The sequence below is a fragment of the Erigeron canadensis genome, chromosome 1, assembly GCF_010389155.1.
Source record: "Erigeron canadensis isolate Cc75 chromosome 1, C_canadensis_v1, whole genome shotgun sequence".
Lineage (NCBI taxonomy): Eukaryota > Viridiplantae > Streptophyta > Magnoliopsida > Asterales > Asteraceae > Erigeron > Erigeron canadensis.
In genome coordinates, this window is record NC_057761.1 from 19,619,195 (window position 1) to 19,639,015 (window position 19,821).

At 34.5% G+C, this 19,821-nt stretch overlaps 3 protein-coding genes across 4 annotated transcripts; all 3 read right to left on the reverse strand.

The window, feature by feature from the left end:
* Positions 1-637: 637 nt before the first annotated feature.
* LOC122584971 lies at positions 638-1,857 on the reverse strand. Its single transcript, XM_043757064.1, has one exon. It carries the CDS (start codon positions 1,827-1,829, stop codon positions 819-821), a length of 1,011 nt encoding a protein of 336 aa, XP_043612999.1. The 5' UTR covers positions 1,830-1,857; the 3' UTR covers positions 638-818.
* A 1,736-nt stretch (positions 1,858-3,593) lies between these two features.
* LOC122603785 (peptidyl-prolyl cis-trans isomerase FKBP17-2, chloroplastic) lies at positions 3,594-4,767 on the reverse strand. Its single transcript, XM_043776596.1, has 3 exons — positions 4,353-4,767; positions 4,204-4,248; positions 3,594-4,061 (listed from the first exon to the last, which is right to left on the reverse strand). Exons 1-3 carry the CDS (start codon positions 4,709-4,711, stop codon positions 3,710-3,712), a joined length of 756 nt encoding a protein of 251 aa, XP_043632531.1. The 5' UTR covers positions 4,712-4,767; the 3' UTR covers positions 3,594-3,709.
* A 117-nt stretch (positions 4,768-4,884) lies between these two features.
* Positions 4,885-15,760, reverse strand: LOC122603773 (probable serine/threonine-protein kinase SIS8). 2 transcript variants are annotated; one of them, XM_043776575.1, is made up of 13 exons: positions 15,106-15,718; positions 13,445-13,882; positions 12,541-12,644; positions 11,389-12,455; positions 11,271-11,311; positions 10,679-10,747; positions 10,127-10,227; positions 9,114-9,192; positions 8,910-9,008; positions 8,759-8,827; positions 5,572-5,621; positions 5,282-5,458; positions 4,885-5,175 (listed from the first exon to the last, which is right to left on the reverse strand). In XM_043776575.1, the coding sequence occupies exons 1-13, from the start codon at positions 15,514-15,516 to the stop codon at positions 5,082-5,084; spliced, it is 2,799 nt and encodes a 932-aa protein (XP_043632510.1). In that variant the 5' UTR covers positions 15,517-15,718; the 3' UTR covers positions 4,885-5,081. The 2 variants fall into 2 exon arrangements, with proteins under 2 accessions (XP_043632510.1, XP_043632519.1); XM_043776584.1 differs by lacking the exons at positions 4,885-5,175; positions 5,282-5,458; positions 5,572-5,621 and adding an exon at positions 5,743-8,322 and having other exon boundaries at positions 15,106-15,760.
* Positions 15,761-19,821: the final 4,061 nt, after the last annotated feature.

Sequence of the window (19,821 nt, forward strand, 5' to 3'; positions counted from 1 at the left end):
GTCAAATGCATATAAGGATACCCGTTCGCCCTGTGGAATGTAATCAATATGATAGCATCACAAAATTTAATCCAAAACCAACTGATACACCTGACCAGCAACTATTTATCCCAAGTTGAGCCCTCTGCGCAAAGATATGAGCTAACCGGGCTGTTCTGTGACACAACCTAGTTAAAATGTCATCTTTTAAGCGTTTTTAGATCCGGCACTCAAAACTTCACACCTTTATCTCTTGACAAACCATTTCCGAAACTATAATTCTCTTTGTGAAAATTCTATTATTTCTGCTCTTCTGAACAAAGTACAATACAGTCCACACTAGAAATCGCCACAACTTTTTGTTAACCTGCCCCTCCCTGGCTCCTTATTCAACATTTTACTCACATAATATAGAATGTGGGTCAATCTTAACACCTTAATCAATATCAAGTTTGAAAACTAATTACATGTCATGACTCATGAACAATAGTTACACATGAAAGATCGACAAAACAATAGTAAAAGAGGATTTCAATAATATATTTTTTGAAACAAAATGATACATAGGCCATTTATATATTAAAAGTATAATTTGTGTGATTTTTGATATTAGATATAAAACATGTCAAGAAATTGATAACACACAAAAAAAATTGAGTTTCATAATCCAAATTAACAATTGCCACTTCAAATTCATATATAATCACTCATTCACTCATATATATAGCTTAAGGATTGTGAAAGCTTACAGAAATGCGAGCATATATAAGCAGGCAAAATATTACATAAACATTCGAAAACAAATTATATATCAACCATCCATTCACAAGCTACTAGTATTAGTACTCATCATTCGTACTAGCAGTGCCGTCATAGTTATTATTATTTCCACCGTCATTCCCGCCACCCGTAAGACTTTGGACTAAATCCTGGCCAAGCTGCTGTGCCATACCTTCCACAAACCCGGTGACTATCACATCCGCAAGTCCATTATTTTGATTATTATTATTATTGTTCATTGCAGGCCCAGAAGTCTGCATTGGCATATTGTAATTACTTTGTATACCAACTTGTTGGGGTGGCTGCTGGAAACTACTTGGTTGTGGTTGAGGGTTATTTTGCATTGGTTGCGGTTGTGGTTGCCAGTAATTCGGTTGAATATGTCCCGTGCTCATACTATGTGGAAGTGGTTGGCCCGCCGCCGCCATGGAATGATTTGGTTGCGCTGCACCTGGAAACGAATAAGTGTGTTGGAGAGGCGGAGGTTGTGGATGTGGTTGTGGTTGTTGATGGGGTTGTACTTTGACTAATGCACAATGTAAATGAACATCAAATTCACAAGAATTGCATCGGTAAAGCCATTGATCACATGATCCTACACTCTGACAGACGTCGCAAGAAAAGCCTAATTTTTCACCATAAGGAGACGAAAACGTTAGAACAAGCGGGTGAGGATGAAAAGGATGGTTGGTAGAAAGTGGTTTTGATGCACAAAGAACATGCAAATCATAATCACAAAAATGACAATGATAGCTAAATTTGGTTCCATGCTGTGTGCATGCATCACAACGGAAAAAACCGCCAGGGTATATAGGGGTGGGAAGGAGAGAAAGGGAATGTTCACGGTGTGATGGATGTGTGATTAGTTGTGGAAACTTTGTGCATGATTGATGCAAGAAAAAACCACACGGGGCGCAAGTGTAGACTTGTTCGGTGTGATCATGAGAAGAAATTTGAAGGTTGCAACCAGCACAATTTTGTTGGTTTTGAAGATGAAGAGTTGGTGATAATTGTAGAAGATGGGGATGACTTGAGTGCTTGATTTGTGTGTTGTGCATTAACTTTCCCATCTCTTGATATGATCTCTGGCTAGCATATGTTTACATATAGAATTAGATACAATATATATTGCTATTGCTATGGGTATTATTATTGTCAGGCTGGACGAGTTGACTTTTGAAATATTTGACATTGTCAAAGTCAACATGTAATTACTTAGTAATGAATGGCCAATAGGAGACGTCGACTATATCAACTTTTCCTAAAACACGGAGTATCTCAGTATAGTCTTCAATTACAATATTGCTACTTGGTGTTTTTTTTCCCTTTCTTTCTTATCAGAATATATGTTGGGTTAGTTTTTGGATAGTCACAAATGTGTCAATTTTAGATATATTAATGAAAATGATAGTACATTTTAGTTAAATAATATGCGATCTTAAAATCTGGATTGAAGTACATTATTAGTGGTACATGTACTAAGATATTTGTCGATAACAAAATTCACCCCTCATTTGGGACGACGTCTGGAAGAAATTGAGGTGACTTTTTTTATTTTTTTTAACGTTTGAATGGCCAGAGTCTGCTCGTCCCACTTATCGGCTCCTATGTCCTTTGGGCAAGATGCCATTCGAATTTCAGGAAACCACGAACGGAGAAAAATCTCATATTAATCCGTCAAATTGCACGACGATAAATAGGAATAAACATTGTCTCTTCAAGATTCGAACCTGGGTCTCTACAGACCCTCATGGGAGGACTGGGATACCACTGAGGATTTACCTGCGACTCTATTTCCACCCTAAATGACAAGGAACTAGCAAAATCTAATTATTATTTTTACACGTATCATAATAATTGGAAACTGGAATTGTGATCTTGTACTCTTGTATATTATCTTTGTGTTGAATTGTGAATGGCTATTTGTGTCATAAATTTGGAACTTTTATTATATAAGATCTCAACGTACGGTGTAACTTTGATATGTGTAAAAAAAATCGTTTGAGTTAGGATGCCTTTGGGTTTTTTTTTTCTTACGTTAGGTGTAGATTTTATGATAACGACTTTGTGCTAAATTAATGTTTGAATATGCTCGTATGCGTATGGTCTTTAGTTGTAATGTTGACTTTGTCAAAGGCAATTGCTATCTCAAATTCTCAACATTCTAAATTCTTATCCATGATGTAATTGACTTATTATATAGTTATAATATATAAAATAAATGTTGCATCGACTTAAATTGGATGGTAATATATACATTACGAAGCAAAAAACTACTAAAACTGGGTGGAAATTACCAACGAATACCCAAATGAAAATTAATAAGAGTGGTTCTGGAGAAAGGGCTCGTTGTAGTGAAATAGTTATTGCTAGTACTGTACTGACTTATTCTATACTATTCTTAGTGGACTATCATAGTGAGTTAGAATGGGGCGTCTTTCCGAAAAAATTTACTCAAGAGAGCTAGCTAGCTTGGAAAAAGGAACGATTTCATCTATGTACATTACCAAGCCATAGACTACTAAAATTGGGTGGTGTGCACTACATGCTGATTTAACACAAAATTGGTGATGTATAACAAAACATGTACATCCCAAAGAAAGCTCAATTAAGTCTGGACCAAAAATGCCTAGTGTGTACAATGACATCTCTTTCAAAAGTTAACCTTTTCTTACCTGTTGTACACACCCCCTCACTTCCAACAACTATACTCACTCCCGTCGTAAAGAAATCACTCCCGGCATAAGGATATGGGAATGTAAACAGTCTTAATTTGACCATTTTGACTGACTTTGATGATCATGGCTACTTGGGTCGCGTTTTATTCAACTTGCTTGTATAAATAACTGAGATTTATTCTTATTTGCCACTGATGGAAGTAATATTTGTTAAAACATAGAAAAGGAAAAAAACACCTCATTGTTTTTTTCAATCAGAAAGACATGAAAAATTATGAAGGTGCAATTGAAACCTTTTCGACCTCAACAATGTACTCAAGTGTTGCAGAAGGAGGAATCTTGAAGCCGGAACCAAAATCTGCACCCTCGTCTCCAAATCCGAGCTCAGGAGGAACTATTACTCTTCGTTTTCCACCATTTTTCATTGATCTTAATACCATCTCAATCCCTTCACACATTCCTTTGCTATAAGGCCTTGATCCAACTACAAGAGCCAACGGTTTTTTGTCACGATCAAAAGTGTCCACAAAGACACCATCTCCTTGTACAGTTCCCTTGATATCTATAACCACTAAATCGCCCTTCCTTGGTGTAGCACCACCACCGACTCTTAACTCGTAGTACCTACATAACCCAAACCAACGCTTATTTACTCAATAATCACTCGTCATTTGATATAATGTTGATACATAGATACATCTTTATGAACACCAAACAACTTGTATCATCATAAATATAAGTAAAATGTTGGATAAGATATTTGTACCTTATGCCATTAGGTAACACCACCTCAACTTCCTTCTCTACATCCCTGTGCCAAATCCAACAATTCTATTAGCAAAGACATATCCAAAGAACATTTCAAACCGGTATTTGACATTTTTGTTATAAAATTATTTACAATGCAAAACAAACCTTGTATTGGCTTCTTGTTGATTGACTTCGAAACGGGTCTTAATTTGTTCTGAAACAACACCAAATGTTAAAAAACCTGCCCAAGCCAACCCAGCACCAAGACCAAATCTCCTGGTCAAGCTCGATGCAATCCAATCAGTTGAATCAGCACTTGTACCCCTGGCGCTTTGTCGTGCCTTATCTGAAGGCACCACTGATGGCTGCTTCAGCTCCTGTGAACTCTTACTAATGGATATTGGTTGAGACGAGTCTTGTGGCGGCGGCGGCGTTGGCGGTGGTGGTTGTGATGACGAAGATAACTGTTGTGTTCTTACTATAGGATGTGACACAAAGGGAGGAGAACCAAAGAAAGTTGCCATTTATCAAACTGGATACACCAAAGAAAGATGTTCTGATGCAATATGTATACTAATGGTCCCTACTTTATCACACCAATTGTGATAAGATATTTAGGGCTCTTAAAGATCCTATATATATATCTTATAATAACTTTATGTACAATATACAATCATATATGCATAGGGTACAAGTCTGCTCAAATCTTCAATTCACATATCACCTAAATTAATATTTTTTTAACAGTGATTTTAATTTACAAAGAGCAGTAACATGAGCAAGCCGAATGCAAATAAAATTACATAGGGAAAGAAAATCGTTTCAAATTTCATCTGATCTCTTTTAGCCAGAGAAATAAATGATCGCGGCTAAATTCGCCACAACAGAATTGGTCTAGTCCCGTGCGGTTTTTGAAACAGTGATTGGCTTTTGAAGCGGCTTCAATGCCGCCATGATGTCAGCAAATGTAGGCCGTAATCTTGGATCGCTGTGGAAGATTATAAACAATATAGTTAGCCTCCTTTTTACATCCCCACATTTGCACTAAGAAAGTATATGAGCACTCATTGCAAACGTTATGGACGAGTACTCACGTTTGCCAACATTTTATTATTATATCAGCAATGGCAGGGTCCACATCATCAGGAATATCAAGACGTCGATGCTGAAACCCAACAGCACCAACAACTTGCATCGGGTTCATTCCACCCCATGGCTGTTGCAATGTACATAACTCCCATAAAATTACACCAAAGCTGTAAACGTCACACCTGCATTGCATTTACTCGATCATCAAAAATCAGAGAACAGAAAATTCAATACCTTGAAACTATAATTCTTATATGAAACTATTTTTGCTACATAGGAGAATATAAAGACCAACTTTTCATCTGAAGGTTCATTCCGTAGGACCTCCGGAGCCATCCATTCTGCCTGAAAACCAGATGTACCACATTAAATTGTCGCATGTAATCATCAACTGTAAAATGACTTGCCAGGGCCTAAACAAAATTAAACTGATAACAAAGCAACAAATAGAACAAACTAGAAGATATATACATAATGATGAGACGGCCTATATTCCTTGTAGATAACACCCTACTGTCAAAAGGTAAAGAAACGCTCGATACAATGGTCAACTGAATATAGAATTTGTATCCACTAAAGCATACCATATATAATCTACTAATCTCCTAGATATAAATAGGTATTTCATTGAGGTAATGACAATAGTTCTGCAATATGATCAGGATATAGATAATATGGTGATAATACACACACAGGCACACACACACACACATCTAACCACCAATTAGTTTTTGTTATAGGGTTTGTGATGTGTATGAAAACCGAAACGGGTATGATTAGGATGAAATAATCAAAACAGAAATAGGAACCAAAACAAGTGGTATCACGTGGATGAAGTTTCCGCCACCAAGCCTAGCAATCTGATTGAATCAAGGATAAGGTACTTAAGCACCACTGGGATTAATCAAAGTGGTGAAAAATTAAATGATCAGTGACAAAACAGCAACATCACACTAATAACAAACGGCTCTGTGAATTTAGAAACACCCAAATCAACTTCACAAGCTGATCATTGTTCAGAACCTAGATGCACATCTTCTACAACAGCTAGGAAGCTTTATACAATGGCTGGAAAGCTAACTCTTAACTCTTGAAAGATTAAAAGTCTGAGATCAAGAAATATCCGCTTTGTAGGAGTCATGTAGCTTGAGCAGTTTCATATGTTTTCTTTTATTTTTATCATTTCATTCTCCTCTGGTTATCACGTTCTTCCACCATAAAAGAGTATATTTCTGAAGTTTCAAAACAACTTCTTTGTAGCTTTGACATCAAAAAGTTTATCTCTATTAACATCTCTAACATCATCTTTGCCATTTGACATCAAAAAGATCATCCCGATCATTCAAAAACTCAGTAAAATCATCCAAAAATTTTATTTTTATTTTTTTAAATCATCCAGATTAAATCCCCCATGGAACTTTGGTGCTTCTGCCGTGACATCTCTAGCATCATCTTTGGCCCTTTTTTGTAATTTCAACTACCAGTCAAAAATCTGAGAGCTAAATTCACTTGTAGGTTATATTATCTTCACTTGTAGGTCAAATCTATAAGATCATTTTGATTCTTTGAATTGAACATTTGTGATTGTGCACCAAGTAGCCTAGAAAGTTATTAAGCAATGACCTCATCTATTTCATTCTTGACAGTCTGTCTATCACACCACACATCAGTTGTTAAGCAACACCATCACACTAACAACAATCAGTAAAGCTGACTGGTAATGAAAAACAAACATGCATGTGTTCTACTTAAGTTAACACAATCACTAGACTCTTGAAAGATCAAAAACATTGAGAGATCAAGAAGTGCAAAGACAATAAAAAATTAATATGGAACTGAGTATGGTAGAGATGAAATTAAATACATTAAGTTATATTATTCAAGTAATTAAGTTCTTAAAGGGCTTCAATCTGGAGTGTGGAGTGTGGACTAGGTAACAGGCTCGGGCATCAATGGGCATCATAAAAAGCATAAATTCACCACAAGGTAGACTAAATTCAACTATAGAATGGCTCGCCTACAGTAGTAGGTTTTCATTAAAACAGCCATAATTATAATTACAAATTTAACGAATGACAAGACTCTGATGCCCCTGTATTAATCTGTCTCATTTTACAATACCAAAAGTGTCATTTTAAGATGCAATGAATGTGGATTACCTTAAAGAGGAAACCATTTTTATTTTGATAAATGTCTAACATGTGCGATATGGGCAGATGATAGAATAACCCAGCATTATATTATACATAATCTCTTGAAGCAGTTTTTATATTAGTGTAACAATCTTGAAATTGTCATCACATGATAAAGTTGACAATTCGCGTCACACATGTCATATTAATGCTAGTATCTAAGAGCCTCCGATGGTAAAACTTTTACATCAAAAGATTTCAATAAGCTATTACAAAGAGCCCAATGCTCGACTCTCCACAATATCAACAATTAGTGGTAAAACTGTTTATCGCTCACACATTCATCCCAAAATTGTTTTTGCACTAAAGCTAAAAAAGAGCATCTTCAAGCAGCTAATAGAGTTTTCAAGTATTTAAAGGGCCTTGCTCACGCACAAGAGGCCTGTTGTGAAGTATATAAATATGGATACATAATGGCTGTGCAATAATTATTTAAAAAAGAAAACACCCTTCTGGGTTTAAAAGAAGTTTGTAAATTCTGCCTTATCAAAACACAAGACCCTACCGCCATAACCTCTCATTTATGTCTCCACATCCTATCTTATTCCTAAATAAATCCTTTCTTACACCAATTTAACATCATGATAATGCATGTGTTAATATAAAAGTGATCAGGTTTCAAATTATCCAACTGCAACTTCATTTTGGGTCGAACAGAAAAATGCATTGATTGTATAACAGCAAACATTCCTCATTATAATGGGCTATCGATAGCCACAATTAAAGAACTTTCTTATGTGTATAATTATAATCTTACATAATAAAAAGAAGGCCATTCATTATAAAGCAGACTAGCAGAGTCCTCGACTCCTCGTCAATAGTGTTTGGAATATCTGCCCCTAAATTAGCCTTTCCTATATATCCATTTAACAAGACAATGAGCTAGGGTACTCTATAAGATATACAATTATTAAAAATGTGTACTTACTCTATGTTGACACTAGACCTGACAACGTGTCATGGCCAAAGGGTTGTGAAATGGGTTATGGGTCAGGCTGGGTTGACTGAAAAACTTTTTGTCCAGCTTTTAAATTTTAAGGTAATTTACTATGCCAAATTTAATTTAAAATTTTACATCATTTTAATTCTAAAACTAATCGATTTAAAAGTTTTTAGCATTAAAATACACTTGGGTGACTTTTAACCCAATTAAGCTAGTTATTTTTACTGTACCTGCTTTGACCTACTACAGATTAAACATTTATGAGTTGAACCATTTAAAGTGGATGGCTCAGAATTAGGCCATCTCTGTTCATAGTAAGAAAGTGGTATGGGTTGGCAAGAACATACCGTCCCTGCTGTAGACCTTGACGAAAGGAAAGTGCTGTGCTTCATTCTTGACAGCCCAAAATCACAAACCTGTTAACAAAATAATATCATATTCTAATATGATATCTCATGTCAATTCAAAACTATTAGGGTCATAAAATTGGTAAGGTACCTTCACAACCCAATTTTTATCGACAAGGAGATTTGGGGACTTCAAATCACGGTGAACTATAACTGGCGTGCAGTTGTGCAAATAATTCATACCACGAGCCTGAAAGTTGAGTTAAAAAGATATAACACAAAGCATTGTTACAAAATAATTAAAGAGAAACATCAAAGTCAAACAAAGATCAGAAGGTTGCAGAAAATATCATACAGCATCAAAGGCTATCCTCAAACGTCGTCTAATATCAAGTAGATTGTTGGGTCGGTGGATTAATCTATACAAACTACCTCTGCAAAGGATGAGAAATTTTCATTACCAATGGGAAAACAATAAATCATGATGGAAGAAGACAAATTCTTTATGCACTCCACACAGTGAAGAAACTTCGCAGATGAAGGTTACGGATCTAACTAATACCTTTTTATTAAAAATATAGAAGATAGGGATGAAATTCAATATTAGGCTTGCTTTTGAATTTTAAGATGCGACATCTCTCCCAGTGAGACACGATTCAACCCTAATTTAAGATCAGATCAAGCATACTACGCCATATATCATACTCCCTATTTACAGAGTTGTCTAACTATGGATATATAGTGTAATTGTCATGATATTCTATCATTGCCACAGTATCAAGCAAAACAATCTATGATAAAATGTCATGATAAAAATCAGCAGTTTCCAAGTACTAGAAACACCCTATTGGGAATTATTTGTCAACGTCTTGGTACTATTTACATTACAAGGATAACTTCCTCCACATACCACTTCCCTAAGATTTTATTACAAGGAGCTCATCCATTTTCTTCTTTTGCGAAGATTAAATCACTATTTTGGACGAAAGGAATGTTATTGTTCTTATCTGAACTAATGTAACGCATAGAAGACGGATCAAAATCAAATTGATATCTTTGCTAGGGGTGGTTCCATTCAAAAAAAAAAAAGTTAGGGCTGGATAGATTCTATAGAGCTTGAAAACCTATCCCAATTATAATCAATCAATACACCAAAATCAATAAAGAATAAAAACTACAACCCTAAATCCCTATTATATAAATTAAAATGAATCTCTACCTTAATATATGTCTATAACCCTGAAATTTAACTAAACCTATACATATCTAATGAAACCCTTGTTAAGAATAATATTTACCTCAATTTACAAAACTTTAAGTGCAACTGCATCTAAGTTGAGAATATATGCATTAAGTTATGGGACATACCTAGGCAGAAATTCAGTAATGATTGAAAGATGTGGAGCACGTGTTACAGCCCCCATGAAGAGAACCACATTGGGATGTCGAACTCTTTTCATAATACCCACCTTGAATCCAAACAAGAAACGGTAAGGACACAAATTTAAAAACAATACAATTTTACTATAGGAATTGCTCCCTCCCATCCTTAACAATATAAAGTATACTGCTTAAATTACAGTCCAGTGATCTGCGCTGGCGGAGGCAAAACAGGGTGGGTCATACGGGTTGAGTTAAACGTCTAAAAAGCCTCAGGTCACTATGTTTAATCATCAAAAAAATATTTAAATAAATAGTTTGCTAGGATTAACTAAAGAAGTATCATTTCAATACTGATGAAAATGTTTTGGGCCACTTTCACAAGCTGTTCAAGCCACTTGACACATTTCCTGTTATGGCTTTTTCTGTATCCTGTCTGTTTAACCCCGTTACAGACAAAGCATCATCTAAATTTTCTCCAATATCTACTTTCCTATTGCAGTAAGTAGGTTGACTTGACTAGAAAAGAGCATGCTATACCTCACGTTTGAATTCCTCAAGGGATTCAATGGTTATTTCCTGGTCTAGAAACTTCTTAACAGCAACTTCCTGAAAAGTTAAATGACAGAAAAGGAGATTAGCATATATCTTTAACATATTAGACCAATGCATGCATAAAGCTATCTGAAACTATAATACAGATGTAGCAACACTACTTCACATTTCCGAGGCCATAAAGGGATGAGTCCATTAAAGAATAACCCTATGATACTATGGTTTCATTCAACGTAGGTAATTTGCATTTGTATTGTTACTTGTTATATAGAAATGCTAAAAACATACAATATAAATTAATTAAGCTTGAAGAATGAGAGAGATACATATTGCCATATAGGCAAATCCATATATACTGATACGAGACCCTAATGCACAACAATATTTAGATGACCTACATATTGCACTTATAAACACTCCTTTCAAGTGTAAAATAAGGTTATTTTACTTATTAAGAGTCAAGGACCTTCATGAATTCTAAACAATAATTAGTTGACTTATCAAAAGATCATAAGCATAGAATAGGACAAGTAGCGGAAATAAAAGACAATAGAAGCCATCATGAAGGTTAACTTACAGTTCCATGCCAATCACCACGATAAACCTCCCCATATGATCCTACAATAAAAGATGGTTGTTACTAACTACTGAAACTAGAGCAAAAAGAATTTCAATTTAGCCAGATAGCTCATTACCCAATCCGATACGTTCACCTAAGGTTATATCTTCCCACGCTATCTCACAATCTGCTACATCCTCAAGGGAGACTTCAGATATTGTGCTATCGTTACCTGCAGACCTATCTGATACCCTCTCTCCTTCTTGTGCCACATCATTCTCTCTGGCTAGTAGATTACCAAATTCTCCCTCTCCATCCCTTCTTGGACAATCCACTAAACTAGGCAAACCAGTTGCCACAACTGCTGCAGCTGTTACTGTTGCTGCAGCTGCTACGGGTAGTTCTATGTTTGAATCTGTTGTACTTCTTGTTGCGGCAACCATCATTGATGATGCAACGACTGCAGCAGCTGCCGCTGCCGCAGCAGCCGCCGGGACTTTTGTCGCGTAGTGCGCTGGATTGACTTCAGATGGTGATGAGGCAGGCTTAGCGTGTGCATTAGTGGAAGGCAAACTAGGTAAAAATCGAGGATGATCCAAATGACTTTGACCCTCAGTAGTCTTTGACCTATCCCACTTACCGCTTTCTTCATTATTTTGGTTAGGAACACGTGTATCGTCTTGTTCATCATAAACTTCGGTAAACAAATTAGCAGGAGCAACTACACCACTTTCAAGTAATACGTCATGCAACTTCTGGGCTAGTTGAGGGTTTTCTTTAGCAGCATCAATCATGTATTGTGAAACATCCTTTACCTTCATTTTTCGTACTGCAGGGGAGCTCACACCTTCAGTCCAAGAAGGGGATCTTGCATGGCTGTGATGAGAGGGTCTTAAAGGAATTTCACCAATGATGTCCTCCGTCTGTATTTTGGTGGAAATTAAAGAGGAAGATTTTTCAGGTTCTTGATCAGGTCGTTCTTGAGTGGGATCTAGGTGTGTAATCCAGGCCCTTTTCTCGTGGGACCCAAATTCCGAGCATTCTTCAGATGAAGTAGTAAGACCACTTCTAAAAGTTAAACGAGAAGGATCATCATCTGGGGACCATGGACTAGATGAGAATGAAGATTCATCATGATCAACATGGGCAGTATCAGATAAAATAAGTGTTCCAGGGTCTGCCATTAGATCAACAATGTATTCCCTGGCATTCACAAATGTTAATAGTAATAAGCATTAAGGAGCTAACACATCTAGTATTATAATAAAGTTGAAGTGAAGGGCACAACCTTCCATCATCAAGCTTAATAAAGCTCATTGCAATATCAGCAGAGCCAGTATAGTGTTTCCCTTTCACCAAGCGGCAAGGAATACCGACACTATCAGCCAAAACCTATATCAAAGAGAATATTTAAAAAGAATGAGTCCACTCACAACAAAAAAGATGTAAATGATCATGATATATCATATGACGCAGTGCAAAATACTAGAGGTTTTAACTTCCCCAGTTACGTATAAATGGGTCAATGCAGGGTCATGTTTTATTGCAAATGGGTAATATAGATGAATTTCGAAAATAGTTCAAATTCTGGGAGGTATCTTCTACCTTATCTTCTTAGAAAATTTCCATTTTAGTACCGGGTGCCATTTGAAAAAAATACAGTCCATCAAGGTCTAGCGAAACATAATACCATTCCCTTGGAATAAGTAATAACTTTAAAGTAGCATTTGAGATAGGTTCTGCTTAAGAGATCAGGGTATGTATAAAAGGCTTGAAAACAGACATATAAACAATGAGGATGGCGAGTTGGCAAGTCAGAACAAATAGGTTTTGTTATGGTTCTAAACAGGATGCACTGAGCTGACCCAAAACACTTCTTCTATAAGTTATTTAACCTTTCATAAACAACTAGTGTGCCAATTTTTATTAGTAAATTTAATAATAATCTACTAATACTCTGGCAAGAAATGGTTAGGTGGGTGTATAGATTAAAACTGCAATCAAATGACTTTCAACCTGTTTGACACATTACCTAAACTATTTTTTTGTATTTAACCAGTTAAAGATAGAACAAAACCCTAATGGACACATGCTGACTTGCATAATCAAACGGGTCAAAGTTAAAAACTCAGTACACTAAAAAAGGAGGACGAGAGAGAGAGAGAGAGAGAGAGAGAGAGAGGGAGGTATACCTTAAAAAGCAATGCACGATGGCGTGCCATCCCAATTTTTAGTGAGCCAAGAGGCAACACATTGCTTCCAATAGTTGCCTTAAGGTTATAGATGAAATTTCTACATGCAAGCAACATCTTGTCTGGATCCCCCACCAGCCCACCCATGTGATTAGAAGCTATGATAGCAAGTTTATGCACCATATTTTGACCTACCGAACTAAAAGAATCTGATGTTAACTTGACTGTTGCTTCCAATGCACTTTTCTCTAGTTTTAACAGCTCGGCATCTGCAGCTTTGTTGACCACAATCGCTTCCCAAGTGGTACTATCTGACACAGGAGTTCCATGTAAATCCAATAGGGATGGCATCTTTGACAATACAACTCCCGTTGACGTCTCATACAAATCATAGAACCCATCCAGGATCTTATCATCATAACTAAGAGCACTGTAATTCTGTGAAGTATGAACGAGTCTAGGACATGAGAAAGGTTAGAACCCAATATACATATTCTAAATGATACTCTACAAATGTCACAACTTGAACTGTAGAAACTGCATCAAGTCGAGGGTATCAATTGGATATGGGTGCTAGTCAATCATATTTTATGACACTTTCAGAACCCCCAACAAAAATATAAATAGATATTAAATATGATGCGCAAAAACAAACAAACTAGCGATTTAAGTAAACAAAAAGCATAACACCTATCTTTAAGAGATAGAGAAGCTCTCCTAGATAATGGTCTGCTTTCCTTGGTTTTAAAAAGCGATAAGCGCACAAAAGCGATAGGGTCCATTTCTGAAGCGCAAAAGCGGCGAGCTTTTCATACGCAAGGCGCACACTTATGAAGAAATTTTATAAATTATTTATATAGTATTTATAACACAGAAAATACCAAAACAACATCAGTAAGATACTCGTTTAAGTCTGGCTTTGATCAAATTTGGTATTTGAAAAGAAATTCTCAAAAGATTGTTGTTCTCGTTGAAGAAAAAAAAAAGAGATCAATCTTGTTGAGAAAGAAGAGGTAAGAAAAAAAAATTACTTATTTCTACAAAAAAAATCCTCTTGGACAAAAAGCTCACACTTTCTAGCGTTTTTTGGCGCCTAGGCTCACAAAAAAGCCCCAAAAGCGCGCGCTTTCTTTACACCCTGCGCCTTGAGTACCAAAAAGCTCCAAGGCTTGCGCCTAGCGCTTAAGCGCGCCTGAGGCGCGCTTTTTAAAACCAAGCTGCTTTCTAGAAGAAAATTGACTGTCTATGTACTGTATTAAAATCAAGCATACGACACGTCAAAACCATATATCAAGATCTCTATACTAGAGGTATCTATTTATTGGGTAAATATATTGCAATATATTCTGTGTGTGGTCAATTCTCTCATTGAGCAACACACGATAATGTAAATGACAAACCAATGAGGGTATGGCAATGTGTGTGCGTATATGTGTTCAGAGTTTGTAAATTCCCTGCTCCATATTACGGCACTGTGACTGCCTCACATAAATAACTAAACCCTGAGAGCATTACTATGGCAAAACAAATTTCCCCGGGCAGTCTAATCTTAAGCTGTACTACTATAAGACACTATCATCACTGAAACAAGTAAATAAATAATGACAGTGACCAAAATTCGCAGAATGTTAAAAGATACTATAACCGAGAAGTAAACTTACCCAATATCGATACGATAGGGTTTGAGCAGGCGAATTAGTTTCTGGAGGACATAATGACCCACCCAAACTAATCTGCTTAACAGCTTCAATTTGGGCAGCTTCAGGATCCTCCCTTGCACTCAACTCCAATGCCATTTGTATTTGGTATTCTTCTTCTACTTCCGGGTCCCTCGACCCGCCTTTATCATCATCATCATCACAACTCATTATTGAATCAAACCCCACTTCATTCTTATCCTCATTTCTCGCATTCGGACGATTCGTCACCACGGAATTAAGCCACCCTGAAATACCAGACTTATCAACTGATTGACCCACCTTTGAGTCATTCACAGCATCTGATGATGATGATGATGACGATGAAGTTTGATTATTAGGCATCATATGTAACTTTCTTAACAAATTCTTCATATTATATATCAACTTTTTATTATTATTATAGTTATATATGATATGATATGATATCTCCAAATAAATGTGTGTGTGTGTATATATAAATCAAATTATCAACTGAAAAAGTCAACGCTAAAAAAGACTAGAAATAGCATCACATGATAACAATGCCATAAACGTCTCCATTTTCTTAATCCAAGCATTAATTTTTTACTTTCTATTCTTTTAACAACACCCCATTAATCTTCTATATCTATACATCTATTCTTTACTTTACTATATATAAATAAGGAAAACTATATGTATACCACTATACATATGTATATATCTATACATACATCTATTACTATCTGGAGTATTATATATATAACAGATTAACAGCAACAATCCTGTGTTTTTCAGCAAAACAGTAATATCCTAGATGCTTAAATGAGCAAAGTATTTTGTACACAAATATATAAATATAATATGATAGATATATACAGGAGGAAAAAGATAGATAATTGAAGTATGGGTTTTATATATAGCCTAGTTGAATCAGTGAATTGAAATATTAAAAATAGAAAAGGGGGAAAGAAAGAAAGAAAGAAGGAAAGAAGATGGAAAAAAGGGAGAGATGAATGGCAAAAAAGACAGCAAAGAAAGAAAGAAAAGAAACAAGTGGTGTGTGCCCCACTTACTTCCACTTCCACTTAATTTCCCACTTGATGTTTTTGTTTGAGCTACGTACAAACGTTTTCCACATACTTTCTTTTTTTTCTTTTTAATTTTAATATTTTTAGTGAGAAATTAAATGAAATTATAAATAGAAAAATCAGAAAACATAGAGGTGCGCATAGCCGCATACCCAATTATCACGGCCCAACCTAATTGGGTTTCGATTAATGGTCATTTTGTTTGACTTTTGATGGGTTATTTAGGTTCACTAGAACTTAAATGGTCTGTATGGTTCGGTAGATGGTTCAAATTGAAATATTTAAATATCGACTGACTTGAATAACCCGTTTATATATTATTTGATTTGTATCGTAAATAATTATATCATTATATATGGATGTTTATAGAGATTTGGTTTCCTATTTTACTTTTCTTACTTGGAGTCTACTCCAACTTATTGTGTATATATACCTCTTGTTTATCGTTAATAAAGTGAACAATTCCTTCTCTTTATATTCTATTTTCTTCTACTTGATAACACGTTTATCAGCACGAATGGCTCAAAAACCTTAAAAATAAAATTTACGGCCGACCACTTTCTTTAGCTACCCATTCGATCAAGCTATGTAATTTTTTAAATGTTTCTCCAGAATCCTTTGTTTTCCGAGTAAAAAGAAAAAAAAAACAAAGACACCGTGTGTGCAAAGTTCGAAAGTTAATATGAAGACAGAATACACTTGGTTGTTGTAAGGTAATTTATTTGGATTTTCATTCATGGTTTATATAATATATAATATAATATATATATATATATAGGGTAGAGATCCAAAGAGAAGGTTGTTAAAAAGAGAAGGGAGAGAATGTCCGTTTTTTTTAGCTTGTTTTCTTGATTTTTTTTATTTTCACTTTTTTCATTTTTTTTTTAATTAACTTCATCCATAAAAAAATAAAATTTTTAAAAAAAAAATTCTAACCTGAGTTAGTGAGTTATACATGTAAGGGTACGGTACGGGCTTCGCCCTTAAGGATATTAATAAAGGGTAGCTAGTGGGAGTGATAGGTCATAGATGGTGATAAGTCACAGGGGGTAATCGGTGATAGGGTGATCTACCTAACGGGCTTCGCCCTTAGCTATCATGGCTCCGCCATAGACTGAGAGGCTTCGCCTATAGCTTATGGGCTACGCCTTTTAAAAAAACGAACCTTCTTTGCCTTCTCTCCTTAAGGTACCTTCTCATTTGATCTCTATCCTATATATATATATATATATATATATGGCAAAGCTATAATAAAATATTATAATAAATTATAGTCATCGATTGAAACAAAGTTTTTTCTTTTGAATTATGATGGTCCGAATTTGCTACTAACGGTACTTGAACTTGGTTACGGCCTTGTTTATCTCGACAAGTAGTTGAATTTGGGTGACTCTCATTCCTAAAAGGAAAAAATATTTTTTTTGTTCATGATTCTATTATTTGTGTTATACATATGTATATTTAAAAGATTTATCTGAATTGACCGTTAACCGTAGCTAAACTTGATTATGATCATATTTAGCTTGACAAATGGTTCGATTTGGATAAGTATATTTGAAGTACAAATTAATTGATGACAAAGAAACAATCCGCCGGCTTCATGCTTGTGTTGTTTTTACAATATGTTATATGCACACTTTAAATCAGCTAAAATTTCATGGTCAATTTTAAAATTTTTACACCTTGAATTTAGGATTGTATGCACTTGCATTGAGTAAAGTTGAAAGACACTAATATTAGCATATCAAATTTAACGATCTACAATATAAACATTATTTAGTTGTTTATATGAAGTGTGTTGCATGTCTGAATATGAAGTTAAATATGTTTGTATAGAATAATTGATCTTTTGTAGATAATCAAAACATGTCTAAAAAGATTATTCATGTTATATATGAGAGCCACTGTCATAATTATATCTTGATGCTTATTGATTTAAATTATTTTAAAAATTTCTGAATTTAAAGCTGGTACATATTCTCTACCATATATGCATCATAACTTTTGTTCCCCTAAAATTTCCTTGTGGCTATTGTTCAATACAATATAGCTCGTTAGCATGGTGATAAAATTTAGATGTGGATGTTATTTATGTACTTGCTTAAAATTCTTTAAGGGTTAATTAATTGGTTAAGTAGATTATTTTCCCGCGTAATACGCGAGTTAAATATATTAAGTTTTCATAATAACATATTGATAGTTACAAATAAGACATTTAAAAAATGATGATCTTATTATTCAAAAACATATTTGTTGAGTTTTAGTGTAATTGATTAAATTTATTGATAACAAACAATATAAAACAATATTTAAGTCTTTAGTTTTAAGTTGAGTCAGCTTATACTCACTTAAGTTAGGTCAATTTGGATGTCTATGTTGGCCCAATATTCACATGTATTAATGTAATAAGTTAAATAAATGGTTCTTCGATCCGCATTAATGTATATTATAGCATTTGATCCAAGTCAAAGATTAACCACAAAGATAGAAGACAAAATTGGGTGTAAAAGTCAACTTGAACTTACAGTCTTCTAAGATAAACAACCTTGGCACTTAGCGATCCTACAAATGTTTTAAGCTGCCTTATTTACTTATTGTTATTGAAATTAACCTTGGGTTGAATAAACATGAAAGATAAAAGGTACATGGTACATAACCAATCCTCAAGCATTGATAGTTGTCGTTTATGTAAGTTGTTCTGTTTGTCTGACCACGTAATACGCTTATCTAGCTGATAAAGAAACATAAAACTTCAATTGCAAAAGTCACTAAATATTAAGTCATATGTCTCAAAGTAATGGTTCATAATAAAAATAACACACAACTAACAAAATATATAATCATAATATACATGTTCATTGGATAATAATTTTATCATTAATTATTACAAAGAGTTGATAAATATATCTTTTGAAAAGATGTGTTTCGGAGTACACTGAAACTAACCATATAATTGTGATTTCACTAAGGATAAACTATGTTGTCTTAAACCAGGTTTGCGGCTACCGGGGTAGTGGCATCTCCAAATGACAACCCCACAGATTGAATAGGCATATTTTGAATTATACTTTAGCTAACCATATGATGGTGATTTCACCAAGAATAGACTATACATTAATTGGTTTAAACTGGGTTTGCGCTATCGGAAAATGCCATCTTCAAAGAACAACTCCATAGACAAATCAACCTGAAGATTGAACTCATGACATGTAACAGCTGTGCTAATTCTATTAGTTTTTTAATAATGTATATGTGGGTAAAAAATATTAAAGGTATTATAATTCAAAAAAATAAAAATACTATAAATATAAATAACTTAACATGCTATTCTTAAATCTAAAACTACTCAAAGAAAATGTAACATTTATCTTATGATGGATAGAATAATATATATATATTTTTTGATATAAGAACACTAATATTTTTGTATTATTAATGCTTAATAATAATAAAAAAAAATTTATTCAATACTAATAAAGATTTAAAATCAGTATTATATTTTTTAAATAACTATTCACTAGCCATATTTTTTCTGATGGATAGAATAATATATATATTTTTTCTGATATAAGAACACTAATATTTTTGTATTATTAATGCTTAATAATAATAAAAAAAATTTATTCAA